General features: G+C 29.9%; 1 protein-coding gene across 1 annotated transcript; it reads left to right on the top strand.

The window, feature by feature from the left end:
* Window positions 1–2164: 2164 nt before the first annotated feature.
* LOC129918362 (probable fatty acid-binding protein) lies at window positions 2165–15380 on the top strand. Its single transcript, XM_055998842.1, has 2 exons — window positions 2165–2378; window positions 14915–15380. The coding sequence occupies exons 1-2, from the start codon at window positions 2306–2308 to the stop codon at window positions 15235–15237; spliced, it is 396 nt and encodes a 131-aa protein (XP_055854817.1). The 5' UTR covers window positions 2165–2305; the 3' UTR covers window positions 15238–15380.
* The last annotated feature ends 1121 nt before the right edge of the window (window positions 15381–16501 follow it).

Here is a 16501-nt window from a genome sequence, read left to right on the forward strand (position 1 = left end):
TCAGCAGACAAATTGTCTGCAAACTTCAGGATCATAAATATTTTGTCTTTAAAGTCTCATGGTCTCATTTTAAAGCTTGAATTTCTTACTTTTAATTGTTGGGGATAATATAAAAATGCATACGATAGTATTAGCGCTATCTTCCAATAAATTGCACTTAATTTTTTTTTTAAAGTTAATTTTCCAGATACCTACTGTCTGTTTCAAATTGCAGTCTTTTTTTCCTTACGATAGTATTAGCGTTATCTGTCAATAAATTGCACTTCATTTTTTTAATGTTAAATTTTCCAGAGGAGGTACACTCTGTTTCAATTTCAGTCTTTTTTCCTAACATGATTCATTTATGTTGATTGGATCTTTATAAAGTGAACAGATTTTTAAGTTCATTTACTTGAAGCTTTTATTTCAAGCTTTTCAATGGTACCATTAACATTCATGTGTGTCAACTACATATCCTGATCAATTACCGTTTTTACAAAACCCAGTTTGATTCCATTTTTTTGCTCCTAAGTGTATGTAGATTTATCCCTTAATGCGCGCATATTTATATTATTAAATGAAGTTATTTAAATGAAGTTCAATTTCAAATTAACGGAGTTTAAACGGATTCCATTAATTTTTATAAGAATTTTTTTTTTTGAATGACTTTGAATGATTTTTTTAATAAAAAATACATATCTTTTAAAATGTCTTATTTTTCTTCGGTAAAATTCTCATACATTCGTTTTAAGACGATTTATGACTAAAATCTTGAAAAGTGTATACCTAGTATAGACATTCTTTCAGAAATGCAATAGGGAATTTAGTGTTTTAAGCATATTTATATTATCCTAGTTTGCATAATCAGAAATAAAACCCGTGAGCTCAATATAGTTCTCTTCTAAAAGGTATACATAGGTACACTAATCAACAGCCTATCATTTCGTGAGATATCAAACAAAATCTCACCCCTATCTCTACATTCACCTTTTGTTCTCCACTGTTTGCATACATCTAACCACCATACAAAACTAATTTAATCTCTCAAAACTGCATACAATATCAATTCTTTTGTAAAATTGCAAAAAAAATTAAATAATAGATTATGACTTCCCTCAAAGATGCACACACCCGTAGAACCGAGTCGAGACCTCCAAAGCATCGCACTTAATTCGATTTACATTCATTATCTACTCTATACATATTATCACAAGACTTTTATAAATCATACTTACTAGACTAGAGCAATAAATAAATAATAATAATATCATGATGATCATCCCCATTCACACTCAACTACAACAAAAACTCATTGAATATTATTATAATTGAAGTCAATCAAAAATCCTACTCAAATCCAAGGTCATTGGACCTCTCTTAAACTTATCGTGTAGTTCTGGGATTTTATTATCTAATGAATTAAAATAAGATTACAAAAGAATTCCTAAGTCTGTACACAATTTGTCATAATATATCGTAGAGGTATTATTGTGAATGAGTCACAAGATTTGTTCAATGAATGTATTGTATCCGTTTCACATACACAATTCATCCACTTCCATCATTGCAATTCACGATGATGATTTTTAAAAAATTCGTTAAAATTTTAAAACTCAAAAAATTATTTGAAATCAAATTTTTATTGAATTTTTATAAGATATGGCTGTGGGAATTATTTAGTCGAAATTAATTCAACACAGACAGGTAAGTAATATAATAATTCGACCCCTGGCAATCAATTTAAATCAATTAAACATTCTCTCTAAATCGACGCACACACCTCTTGTGACACTGCCCACTATCACTATATGTGATGTCGTTGTCGATCTCAATGTTGTATAATTATGCCGGTTATGGGTGAGATTGATAACAGCCCAGCTATGGAATATGCGCTTTTCAATCCAACACGCCAACCAACAATATACCTATATATTCACAGACAGACACCCAATTAGACTTTCCTCAAATGTATCCCCCTTCCCACCCGCCACTATCTATAAGCACTCTCTCTCTCTCTCTCATCGTCATCACCATCATACCAAAAAGAAATTCCATCGGATGATGATTGTTGATTCCCTCATGCCTGACACAACCTAGCCTAGCCATTCTTCATCCACATTATTCCAGCGGTATAACTTCCCTGTTTTTTTTATCCGACTGGTATAAAATCCACCACCCTACGCCATTTGAGGTTCATTCGATTGTCAAACCTCGTGCGGTGAGTGTCGTTTTCTCTTCTAATCATCATCAGAGATATTTATTCGAAGTTTATTCTTCCACTTTTTTTCGTGTGAAAAGCAAATTTTTAATTAAAAAAATTAATATAATGGCCGTCTGGGAAGGAAAGAAATACAAATTGGAAAACAGTGAAAACTTCGACGAATACATGAAGGAACTTGGTAAGTTTGCAATTTAATTTTGTAAATTTCATTTTTCCTCTCTGCAAAAAAAATGTGAATCTATAGCAAGAGAGCAAAAGAAAAAAAAAATCAATGAACCGGTGTGGTGCCGGCTTTTCTGTGAGAGCTTTTTCAATTAAACTTGTGTAAATTCGTTTAAATTTGTGTTAATTGGCGCTCTTTTAATATTAAATCTCTCCATAATGCCAGTATGGGGCTTGGGGCATGTTTTATAATGGTTGCTTTTAAGTACATATTGAATTGTAGAATAACAGTTAAGTGGCTTATTCTCTATTGTTGGATAGTAGATGATTTGAAAAGAAATGATTAAAAACCATCCACCACCCGGTCAACATCAATTATTCTTTAGTCTTTCTTCTCATATAAATTCGTTTTAATAGCGATGCAGTTGTTTGGTTCATTTTCATCTTCCAACAAATTCAAATGGAATGTACCCAACCCATATTACTTTTTTTTTTGCAAACAGGAAACAGCCGATGCCGGCCGGCATCATCTTTCTTAAGTGCACATGCTCCTTGCAAATGTAGTGGTTGTATATATGATTTGGCATATTACCGAAATTAGGTTTTCTGATAGTTAAGGTTAAGTAGGAACCGGTTGAGTCATCGTCATCATCAACATCAGCAGATAAAAAGCTTAAAAGCTTTTTCATATTTTGCTAAATTTTGCACCTTTATGCACAATACTATCACAAGTTCAAAATTTCACCCGAATAAGAGAAAAAAAAAACTAAAAAGTTAAGGTACAGGAACCCATTAAAATGTCCAATTGCCGCTAATAGGCACCATCGCAATTTTCTCTGTTCTTGCAATATTAAAAGATATTCTTGGAAGTAGGTAACTATTTTTAATGAAACGCGCGTTCATTAAAATAAATCCAAGTCCCATTTACCTACTCGGGAAGAAAAATAGTTGTAGATGCTTAAACAAGACTTGGTTTCTTTCTCATATTTTCAATACTTGGCCAACTTAAGCGCCGGAAAAATCCTTATTCTTATTTATTCATTAAAAAATCCCTTAATAAGTTTCCATGTATATCTGTGCGGAAAAATATTTTTAAATTCTGTTCCAAATTTTAAGTAAAAATATTCAAATTGCTGCATCTATATGCTGCGTTCTGTTAAAAAAACGTATTTTCGAAAACGAGTTAAAACTTTCAAAACCACTTTTACCATGTGCCCTTATCACATGTTATATCACTGGTTAAAAAAAGATTAAAAGTAATACCTATTTATATTATTTAAATAATTATTATAATTTATTATTATTATTATTAATCTTTATTTTTTCAAAGAAAAGATACAAACTTATAATTAAATAAAAGATATACAAGCATGGCTTATAAGCCGTCTGCCGGTTATTTCAATAAATAATTATTATAATTTAAGAGTTAAACTCCATTTGAAAGCGAAATCGCAGTAAACAGACTTTTTATTTACATACTACTTAAATTGTTTCAAGAAATAAAAAAATACAATTACATAGTAAAATAAAGTTATTAAATTAGTCCACTTTCATAATTTTGGACACATATAATTACATAAATATCTTTGCGTTTGAATAAAGCTATTCAATAGGGAGTTCGTTATTTAAGAATCAAGTTCCTAAGTGGAAAAACTTTTTCAAAATAATGGGTGCTTTCATAATTGCATGGTTGCTTTGTTTAAATGCGGTCATTTGCGATCAGACTAATGTCAGAAAAACTATTTGCGCATGTATTTTACTTTGAATTTATGAACACTTTTTCTGATTTGCGTCACTTGTCAAAATTTTTAAGTTGCAATTCAGCCTCTTCTCCAAAATTAACAATATATTATCTTAATTCCATTCTTTAAGAAAAAAAACTTTTTTTTAAACATTTCTGTCAATATTTACAAATTTATTATATTCAAGAAATTCGCGGCTATTTTATTTATTTTGACTTGAACTTTGAATTTCCAATTAATATTGTGACAGAATTGAGAAACAAAGAAAAGCTGTATCATCTTTTACTTCATGTTCCTTCTTTCTTTAAGTTTAAATTCATTGCGCATGAGAATTTTTTCATTTGCACATTTGCGCTGCAAATATTTGCGTTTTACATTTATGAACACCTGACATTTGTCATTTGTATTAATGAAAGCTTTGCATTCGTCAGACTTGCGCAACCATGCATTTATGAAAGCGCCCAATAATTTAAAAATCACCAAATTTTTGGCAGATTTTTATTTCAACGGTAAATGGCGCCCCAAGAGGGTCAAAGATTTTTCTCATTTGAAATAGGTATATGTTGACTTATGAGGCTATTTTTTTTAGATATAGGTAATAGCCTTAAAGTGAAAATGTTTGATGATGTTCTTGCCTACATTAAACATCGTTTTTAAAAAGGTATAAACCACATCCACTGCCACAGGTGAAAACTTTGGGTTAATGAGGTAATTCTAGGTCGAAAAACTTACAACGCATTTTTCTCGTTTGCGATTTGTTTTCGAGTTATAACGGTTGTTATGTTTGTCAAACTACAAAATTGTATTTTTATTTAAACACGTATTTTTAACTGCCCAAACTTGATACATAAACCTTTTTCTTTTTGTCTAATGATTCTCCAGAATTTTTTAATCAGGATTTTTTGTTAAAAAAATGATATCTAATATACAAAATACAATACACATTTTTAAACGTTTTAAAATTTAAGTTCAATTTTTGAACTCTTAAAAGTACAGCTACTCACTGGTAGTGTTGTATCTATTTTAAATAAAAAAATTAGTTTTTTGAATTTAACTCAAGATATTCCTTCTTTATAAAAAACAAATTCAAGTTAACGGTCCGCTTATGAAGCACATTCAGTCTATAACGCACTCATTTAATAAGTTCAATTATTGATAGATAATTTCTTTGTTGAACCAAAGATTTTCCACACCCTCTAAAGAAAGTATTTCCTATCTACAAAACGTCTATACACTCTTAGCGAATTTGTCCTTGACAAAATCGATACCTTGGTCTGGCACATGGCATAGCCTACTTATTAGTATGATTCATACCTCTAAATTAAGGGAAATAAATTTGGGTCAACATTTTTTCACCAGATCAGTGGTGGGATTTGCTAATTGGATTTGTGATGTATGACGGTACTAACAATCCTAAGTACAGGGTATTTATACTTAAGTATGCGATACATTATTTTTGTAGAATTATACTTCATTCGAATTAGAATCTTGACTTTGTTTGGAATCGTACTTACTTCCTATTAAATTTTGTCCTCAACGGATTTCAAAACCTAAGAGAGTCCCATCAAACCTCTGTACACTCAAATCATTCCCACAGATCTCTTAATACATTCCTAATAATAAAATAACAAAACTATTAAGTTTCTTCTTTTGTCAGCAATGTTTATTTCTAATTTTTCTATACCTACGAAATAAATATGTGTTTATATTTATTATTAGTGAAAACAGAATAGTCGAACTCAAAAATAAGCTTATTAATTTCATCAAAAATAATATCACGTGGTAAAAATACAAAAAATACAATTTATATGACAATTATGCAATCGTTTATTTTAAAGTTATATAACTAATAATCTTTGTTTCTTTCATTACTTAATCTAGGGCTAGGGATTTAAATAGAGCCCAATCTTCTGAAGATGGGTACTCTTGGCTTAAGCCAGGATGGTATGCAGAAACTCTATTATTATTATTATAATGACACAAACAAGTAAGAAAATAAACAATAAACTATGAATACCTATATTTATGTCTCTTGTTAGTAGTTGAATTCCTGTTTAAATAAACAAAAATAAGGCAAATAATAATTTGATTACCATACGAGTAAAATCTAATCAAATTTCATATAACTCAACTCCTTTCTTCAAGAAAAAAAAGCAATAATTATTTCCTAGGAATCACTTCTACTTCTGACATGATAAAACATTACTCGCATATATGTATATTTTTTTTTGGTTGATTGGTAATTTGTCAATATATCGAAACCATCATCGTTTTATGAGTATCTATTCTCAAAATTAATATTTTTGTCAACTAACGTTTCAATAATCCGATAATGTTCCAAACATGAAGAGGTTAAAGTCTGATTGTATATTAGATAACGTCATTAATGTATTTTATTTATTTTTTTTGCAATAAATTTTACCTATGCGAATTCGCGTTTTGGATAAATGCCAGTTTCAATTATGTGTTGAAAAAAATAAAACAAAAATTTGGAAAACTAAAGAACTTTGACCATTGGACATTCAAAAGTGTTTTTTTGTTTTTGTTTTATTGTTGTGTTTTATTTTCACGTTGTTTACGCTGGAACCGAGTTTTTTTTTTATTTTTAAATTTAATTAAATTATCGCACTAAAAGGATGCATTATAGAACGAATTTTGGTTCTATAAATCAAACAGGATTTGTGGGAGTTTTCTTACTTATACATTGGTGTCACAATGGAGACATAAAATACATTTTATAAAAAGATTTTGCATTCAGGATGTAAGAGCCAACAACAGAATTCAAATTATGGATAAATAGACCTGAATTATTCTAAACGCCTCATTTAAGTCTCTTCATTTGGTGAACTTAAATTGTGAACGTTCCAATATTGGGAAGAGGAAAACAAGATTGTTTTATGGAGAGATCATAATTATGCATTCAAGTAGAGCATTTAAAACAAGTAACCAGTTTCAAAGATAGATCCATAACAAAGTAGGTATGTTTGATTTTTTAAAACAAACAAAAAATAAAACCGACCATTGCACTTAATACATTAAATTTTCCATAAATTACAACAATCAGATGCAATATGAATTTATTTATTCCAAAGTACCTACCTACTTCATATGCAACTTAAAACGTGATACTTTCCAGAGCAAAGTACATATAAAACGGAAATTAAATAAAATTATTATTCAAAGTTTCACTTCGAGTGTTAATGTGCGATGAATGCTAATTAAGTAAAATAAAATTTAAAATGCCCATCTATAGGGTTTTTGTGTGGTTGTCGAAGAGACCTTGAGACAATTGGGATGATTGGGAATATCATTGGTGCGTGATAGTTTTAATCTTTAACAATATTTTTTTTATGATGGATGGATGGACCTTTATTTAATGAATAACTTGATGTCAAACAATATATTGATATGTACTTGCAATGTGACTTGACTAAATTTATATAATAATTCATTGCGTGATGAACCTCTATTTGATGGACCGAAACATTAGGTTCATTATATCTCGAGAAGTCTTGCTTTGTCAATGCTGAATTGAAACATTTAATTTCGCCATCGTTGGTAAAGAGAACAAAGTTCATATTCTTTTAAGTTCATTTCTTTTGTTTTTTTTTTCAAGAAACTTGTTTGAATTTTGAATGTAGGTGAGTTTTCGATTTTTACAAAGTTTTAAATATCGGAAACAATTTGGATCGTAGAGATAGTTTAAGGCCTCAAATCATATAAAATGTTACCAATTACAGAGCCGTTATTAACGTTTTTATCAAGAACTGATTTTCAAGAGCTAAAATGACAAAAAATTTAAATGGTGGAGACGTTAGTAGTGTACTTAGACCTCATGGGTCCCTTCGTTACCACAAGAACTAGGGAGTTGATTACTTTTGGCGGGTCTACCCATTAGGCAGTCTCTAGCTAGCTACCTCCAGTTGCGCACATCAAGTTGGTGGAGGTTGTTCTTTAACTAACCCAGCCACCGAAGACGATTTATTCTTCTGTCGTGTTGCCCAAAGGATATTTTATTGCAGACATATATAACAAAATTTTAAACGTTAGTACAAAATGCTGAAGCCATTTTAGCAAGTTACTTAATTAAAAAAACAGTAACTTGCTAAATTGGCTTTAGCATTTTACTAAACCGTTTAAAATTTTGCGCCAAGTTTTATCGTCTATATTTTTTTAAGAACTTCATAAATCAAAGAATGAAACTCCGTTTGTGGTTTGGGCCTGTCTATATTTGACAGTTTTCGTATTGCCATTGCTCCTGAAATAAAAATCCAATTCATCAACAAATCCGGTTTGTTTTACAAATTTGTTGTCGATTTTTAGCTTTTCAAACTCAAGCCAGTGGGACGATACCAATGCAAAATGTAATTTTGCTTCAATTCAGTTTCCGTGGGCACTTGTAAGTAAATTCAGTCTAATGGTGATGGCTAATGTTTAGTTATCCAGATGTGACGCTATTTTTTGCGAATTATTTTTGTGTGGCTCAGGTGCAGCCTTTTATTAAAGTCTCTTGAGAATCCATAGATCAATGGGGTCTCAGAGAACTGAAATTGTGAAGTTTACCAGTAACCAAACATTTTCCCAATTTGTACTTTAAGTTCAAATTTCACTTGACCCCCACCTAATCATGGTGAACAAATTTCTGGTAGCCAATTGAGGTCAAATCTGAATGCCCTGAGATTTATTTCAGCCAGATACTTCTCTGTGACTTTTTCCCTTCATGATTTTTTTTCATTTTGTTGCTGTTGCTTTGTTCGTCACTTAATTGAATCTCAGCTCTTCTTTATTGTTATATATTCATTTCTTCTTTGATCATAAATTAAATTCAATTAAGCAATGAAACCTTCGCCCTCTATTTCACTCATCTCGACAGAAAAAAATGATATTTTATTTAATATTCAACTACACCGAGGTAGTAGTGGGCATCGTTTTTTTTGTGAGAGAAAAGAAAAAATATTATTTAATTACTTTGGCGACGAGAATTCAAAAAAGAGATGGTGGGTTGAGAGGGGCGCGACAATCGACAATCATCACCCCGGATCTAGTCAATTGTATCTTTACAATTGTATATTGGCTGAGTAGGTGGCCTTTTGATATCGAAAATATTTTTTTCTTCCTTTTCGTTCATCTTACTTCGGAAATTTAATTGGTTTGTGCTGTAGCTCAATCAATTTAATTTAAGTTGGAATTCACAGAGGCATATTCTTCGAGTGTGTCTAATCAACTTAACCGCACTGTATGCAATTGTGTGCGATACTAAACCGGACACTCCCCTTTTCAACTAAATTGCATCAAAAATTATTACAAAAAAGGTAAATTATGATGATTTTCTTGCCCCTTAAAATGAAATGATAACGATGCATGCAATGACAATTTATTTTTGTTGAAAAGAATAATAAGTCTTATCATCGCTTAGCGGCGCGACGAAGGCGAATCAGGCTCAATTTATTATTCTTCATACTTTTTTTTTTGTGCAAGCTTATGCACAAACAATATTATAATCCGCAACACAATGAACTGACCGACGACACCTCATGATAAGTGTTGCTGCAGGCTTATAATTTTTATATCAGTTCTTATTGACTATATTGTAGCTACCATGACTCCTCTCATACAACACAAATAATGTTTTTTTTTACGTTTCATTTTATTCACTTAAGTGAAAATATATGTACAGTACATGTGTAGAAGCACGAACAATGTCCAAATCGATAAAAATAATGTCTTGCTGCGGATAGAATTGTATTAGTTTTTTTTTATTCTATCCAATGATGACTCGACTTGACTATGAGTAAAGCTTGCTGCTGGGTCTTTGGTAATCAATTTAATTGTTTTATAAAGCGGTTTATTGCATTTTCTTATATAAATTTATTGAGGGTTTCGTTTGATTAGATTAGTTCTAATTAAACAAGTAAATTAAGTTTGCGATGAATTGTATTGAAATTTAAGGAAGTTTAATTTGTATGAAATATTGCAATCTTTATGGGGGCTAGTAAAAAAATGTGTATGGCAAGTGTTTTTAAATATTTAATTTAATCTGCAAAGAATCTAATAATTGACATAGGCAAATGTAGTTTGAATTTAATGGCAGTTAATTCTCGGTGGAAATAGTCCTTATTTTTTAGCTAGTTATTTATCTAGGAATTATCAGCATTTAAAATCAGACTTATTAATAACTTTAAAAGCAACAAATTCTCTGTAAAATATCTTGGATAGTGGTGACTACAAGAATTTCAGTATGTGGAATTAAAGCGGGGTCTGAAATTATACATTAACATGTCACTTTGTCACGATATCTAATACAGGTGACCCATATTATCACCACTGCAGCTGAAAACCATATGTTTCTGGGATAATTTGGTGCGTCAAATCAACTATGCGACAGTCTATCTGGGATACCAGTATCTGGAACAGGTACACTTTTGAACGAAGCATATACAAATGAATACCTCCTATGTCGCGTTTTGTAAACTTTACAGGAGACACAAAAAAATCAATATTTCTTCAAGGTGCGAGTATGTTAGAAGGTATTTAAAAATGGCAATAACAGTAGTTTGGCAACTGCTAGAGACATATGCTTTCAGCGATGGTAATTTTTTAACAGAATTGCATTAAAAAGTTATTTCCCCAAAAAAATGCAACATAGGAGGTATTCATTCTTAACCATCGATATTCAGATATACCAAAGAAGCTACAAAATATAAAAAATAATAAAATAAATTGGATTTTAAGTGGGCTTGAGGTCTTTTTTATATTACTTTTTCCTTTTACTCTAACGAAGTTTCGAACGCTTAAAATTCTTTAAACTGAATTCTTAAAATTGAAAAATAAAATAGTCTTTACCTATGACGAAACATCGGAGTAAAAGCTAGAATTAATATAAACAAGGCCTCAAACCCACTTAGAATTGAATTTATTGACTCAAGAAATGTCACGAGGATAGAAATAATTAATTAATATTAGCTTTATCATTTTCTTTTGTGATAAACTATTTTATATAAAATATTACTAAAAATGAATTATTCTAACCAATTTCACGAAATTATTTTTTTTATTTTTTATATTTTTTAGCTGTTTTGGCAAATTAAAAAAAAATTGCAAAAAATCATAGGGCCGTTTCAAAATATTGATTTTCCAAAAAAGCTTAAAAAAAATCCAAACATGTTATGTTAGGTCTGTTCCAGAATTTTTGTGCACTAAATTAGGCAGTCTGTCATATTAATGAGAGTTGGGAGAGAATTCTCTCAGTAGGAAATAAAACTACGAAAGACTGCCAAAAAGTCTGGAACAAGTTGAACACCATTATACAACACAATTTCATATTTTATGCTTAATTCGATAAACATTAACACTTTTTTAATGCAAAAAACACGTAAACGCGATTCAATTTAAAAATCACTACAATTTCATTTGTTTTCTTCTTTTTTTTATTTGTTTGACATACGTCAACTTTTCATTTGACAGAACTCATATTTCTGCCGGAAGAAATTCTTTGGGCTAAGTTTGTCAGGGTGGGGAAATTTTTTACTCTCTCGTGAGCGCTCTCTTCTACACAATTTTTGAAGTTGGGAACAGACTCTCATTGTATATATATTTCTATAGTACTATCAATCCATGAAAATACTTTAGCGACATCTTTTGGTAGATCTGCACTTCAATTTTCTGCATAAGGTTCAAACATAAAATAAACTAGCGATCCCAGCGGTGGCGACGCAAAATAGAAAATTCTACTTCATAAGAGTACTATAAGAATATATATACAATGAGACTCTGACCAAAAATAACCAAATATTACTAAATTCGGCAGTTGCAAACTGAGTGTGGAACGGACCTATTGTAAAAAATATTACATTACATGGAATATTACATTACATTCTATAGGATCTTATCTAAATGTTGATCATGTATCGAAACAGGTTATGGATAAACATCAGTTGACACAAATAAAATAAGAATTTACTGTAATAAATTTAGTCTTGTAGATAAAGTGGTTTACCTGATGTCCAAACACACTAGCTGTGTTTTTTTGGCATTGCTATCCGTATCTGCAGTTGGCGTTTACAAGCATTACAAACCAACACGCAGCTGCCGATAGGAATAGAAGCTAAACCAAGCTTGGCATAGAATTTGACGATGTGTATAAGTTTACGTTTTCCTTTCTCTTGGTTCGTGCATATACATTTTTGTTCAGTGTTGATATTTGGGAAATCCTACTGCGGATAGCTTTGCCAAAAAAACACGCCTACTGCTTCATAATATGTATAATAAAAAAAAATACTATTCAAAATATTAATTAACTATGCATTAAACAAAATTTACTTGCTAACTTAATACCTGTAATTTTTGTTTGGTCATAAAGATATTATGATATTGTCATGGCAATTAACCATTAAGTGACACAAAGGTCCAAAATTTTATTTTAATTATTGTCATTAAAAGTGACAATATTTGTGTTAGAAGTATTAAATTTTTTAATAAAAACAAAACATATTACTTTGCACTACGACAAGGTTTTAGATGTCCTTTTACATTTAATCAACCAGAATAATCTTGTGTAAAGGCAATATATTTGCCGTTACTATATACTAAACCCTTCAAACCACACACTTCCTCAATATATGAATTGGCAGTCGAATTCATTGACTTCTCTTCAAATTACAAAATAAAGAAAGTATAAGAAAATATACATCCAGTATCATCAGTTTATACAAGTAGTTTGCATGATGTATCATAAAAAATACCAAAGACTATATTAAACCAGACAATAATCACACTGAAGTACATTACATGTACATATATGTGTATTGGTACACCAAAGAAGAATAAACAGTTAAACCCGCATATTATCATCTTTAACATTTTTTTGTTGCCACAAAAACTTCGCAATCAGGTACAAGTCTCGGTTTTTTTAAATAATTATAATTAAATATTTTGCAATACTGGTATGTACTACAATTTTTGTGAAAATGGTCTCGGGATCTTAAAAGCATACTAACTCATTTAATAGGAATTTTGTGGTATGTTTTAGTTCGTATTTTCAAATCCTGCTACATCCGGGTTCTACTGTACAAATGAGAAAACTCATGAATCAACAATTGGTTCTTCATCTTTAGTCTTCCTCATTATAATAATATTTTTAGTTTTCTGCCCTTCATGATTCCATCTTCATTTCAGAAAATATACATACACCTACTTGTGTCACCTTACAACCATCTATAGGACCTCTCTGTGCATAAACATTTTTTTGCATCTCATCTTTCTCAACGTCTTATAAGAAAAAAAAATGCATGAGGACTAACATATGTAGATGCATTTAAGTAGAAGCTGTGATCTTGAAGTTCATATCTTAAATTCTTTTAAGAAAAAAAAATAGATATTTTTATTATTACTTAATATGAATATCCGCTCTTGTGCGGAACTTAAAGAATATTTTTTTTTAGTGTAATATATTTAAAGGCAAACGATGCGATAAAAAATAGAGTAAAGTTGAGTGAGACGAAGGAAAAACACATTGATCGAATAGTAACTAGTAGGGTGCTTCTTAAAAATCAATTTTCGAAATTTTAATGGGACACCCTTTCATTTTGTTCTTCCTGCCTTAAATATAGATTGGGTAAAATTTGGTCCAGTTTAAACACGTTCTAGGGGTCGCTACCACAACTCAAAGTTTTGAAAAATACACCAAATTTTGTTTTTTTTTTCTCAGAAAATTTAAAAATTTGTAATCAGAATTAAGTACTTTATATTAAATCTTTAACTGTTTTGAAAGAAATTTTGATAAAAATACAGCGGAATAAAAATGAAGTTTAATTTTGAATATTTTTGAATTTGACATTTTTTTGTGTTATTCTGTAGAATATCTTAATTGAAAAATTCAATGATTTTATCTGATTGTTTATGAGCCTAATATCTTTATTCGACAGACAGTTAACTGACTGTTTATTAGAAGATTGAAAAATCGGGTCTTAAACGTACTTTGTATTGTAACAAAAAAAATTTTGTTGAAATTGATCTTTTTTTTACTTAAATCTTTAGTGAATGGTAGCGACCCCTAAATTTTAATATTAAAATCGGAAAAAAATACCATACACTATGCTTATATGGCAGGGGTGTCCCATTAAAAAATCGAAAAAAAGATTTTTTCGACCATATAAGTAAATAGGTATTCTAATTGTAATTGGAGAGTTATTTAAAAATTATTCCTAAAAATGTATTTAAGCCTGGTACGCTGCTCGCGCTAAATTTTAGCTCCCATACAAATTATCGAAAATTTTTAGCCGAGATAAAATGGATCCCATACAAGTTATCGATAACTTGTATGGGAATTTTATCTCAGCTAAAATTTAGTGCGAACAGCGTACCAGGCTTTAAGTGTTAGTTTTTTAATTTTAATTTTCTCTATACGGTCCAGAAATTACGGCTTTTAAAGTTTGTTGGACGTCAACAACCTCTTATTTAGAAGCATTCGTTTTGGCAAAAAATAATAAAGTGTTTGATGTTTTATGTCGATTAAAATAGTTCTTGATGCGATTTGCGTGTCGTAAAGAATGTGTCGAACATGATTTACTGTACATAAAATCGATTTTTTTTAAGATATTCGACATTAGTCCGTCAAACGTTCTCTTTCAAAAAAACAGCACAATTTTTAGAAGTGAGAACACTGGATTTGAAAAATTCGGAATAGGTATTCAAACCGTGTTTTAACTCAACCTGCCCTATAAAATAATTTGTATTTTCAATTTTTTTTTTCACCTTGATTAACTATGTATAAATTTAGCTTACATTTTAATATTTTTTTTTCTAATTTTAGGTGTTGGCATGGTCTACCGCAAGATGGGTAACAGTGTCTCACCAACCGTTGAATTGAAGAAGGATGGTGATAAATACACCTTCACCACCACCTCAACCTTCAAGACATCATCATTCTCCTTCGCATTGGGTGAAGATTTCGACTACGAAACCCTCGATGGACGCAAAGTAACCAGTGTTGTTACATTGGACGGCAATACTCTTACCCAGGTGGAAAAGGGAGACAAACCAACAACCATTATTCGTGAATTTTCACCAGAAAGTGTGGTTGCAACCATGACCATTGGTGACATCAAGTGCGTTCGAACCTACAAAGCTGTTTAAAATATCAAATTATAATTAAAGACCGTCCATCAAAAACAACAACAACATCAGCTACAGCAAACAATATAAAAATTGGACTAAAAATAAACAAAAATTAGAAAAAAAAAAAAAATAGTTAACACTTTAACTAACATCACTAAGCGTAGATCGTTAATTTCTTTAATTAAATTAATAATTATTATATTATTTACTTTATAAAACAAAAACAAAAAAATATATATTTTCTAAACAAAATGGAAATTGACTGAAAACATTTAAATAAATTATTTAAACACAAAAATACACTAACACACAAAACAACCAACAGAAGAAGAATGTCATGTGTTCAAAAAAATATAAAGAATAAAAAAGTAATTTACTATTTTACAGATTTCCACTTTTGATATTATATTTGCACAATCTTTAAATTCATTTAAAATATTTTGTAAAAATCTAAACATTTTCGTTAGTTTTGTTTTAATTTTTTAATTCAATGGTCAAACTTAAAAAAAAAACTGTTCAATTGCACAAAAAACTAACTTTGGACCTTTGACCAATATGATCTAAACTAAGAAAATGAACACAAAACGAACAAAAACAAATGTTAAAATATGCATTTATAGATAGAGAAAAGAAAATCTAATAAAATAAAGAGAAAAAAAACTCAAATCAAAGTGAAGAAATATTTTTATTATTTTTTAGTTTTTTGCTATGTGAGAAATAGTTTAGTGTAGTGATTGTTTAAAAATTGAATAAAAATGAAAATAAGAAAAAAGTATGTTTCCTTTGTTGGGCACAGTTTTTCAGTTGATTTATGTTTTGTTGGAATAATAGAACATTATGTACTATCAGCATTAGCATTGGAGACAAAAATTACGTATCAGGTTCAGGTATGAGTATATGCTTAAATCATAATATATAAATCTACATACATTATACACTTTAATTGAATTCAATGTTTTTGAAAAACTGGTCCTCAAAATCAGAATTTTGAAAACAACATTCAATACGAAAATTTTACTTGTTTCTACTTTTCAAAATTTTAAATAATGTCGTTTTCGATTGGAATCCCTCATTCTAAAATCCAATAAAACAGTTTGAATCGCTTCCACTCAATTCTGAAATTTTATATCTGTATTGGTGAATAATATAATTTTTTTTTTTGAGTCTTAAATGGATCCTGATAAGATTGTTGAACAGATATGTATATAAAATTACCAAAGTTTTTTCGAAAAATTAGAAATCTTCTTCTTCTCCATTATCGACGATAGTCATGATCTCGGAT

Source organism: Episyrphus balteatus, chromosome 4, assembly GCF_945859705.1.
Source record: "Episyrphus balteatus chromosome 4, idEpiBalt1.1, whole genome shotgun sequence".
NCBI classification, from domain to species: domain Eukaryota; kingdom Metazoa; phylum Arthropoda; class Insecta; order Diptera; family Syrphidae; genus Episyrphus; species Episyrphus balteatus.

What these genes read in the sequence shown, in the direction of transcription:
- LOC129918362 (XM_055998842.1), top strand. Translation starts at nt 2,306, where the DNA reads ATGGCCGTCTGGGAAGGAAAGAAATACAAATTGGAAAACAGTGAAAAC. An exon ending in CGAATACATGAAGGAACTTG is followed by an intron (nt 2,379 to 14,914) that starts GTAAGTTTGCAA and finishes TTCTAATTTTAG; the next exon opens with GTGTTGGCATGGTCTACCGC.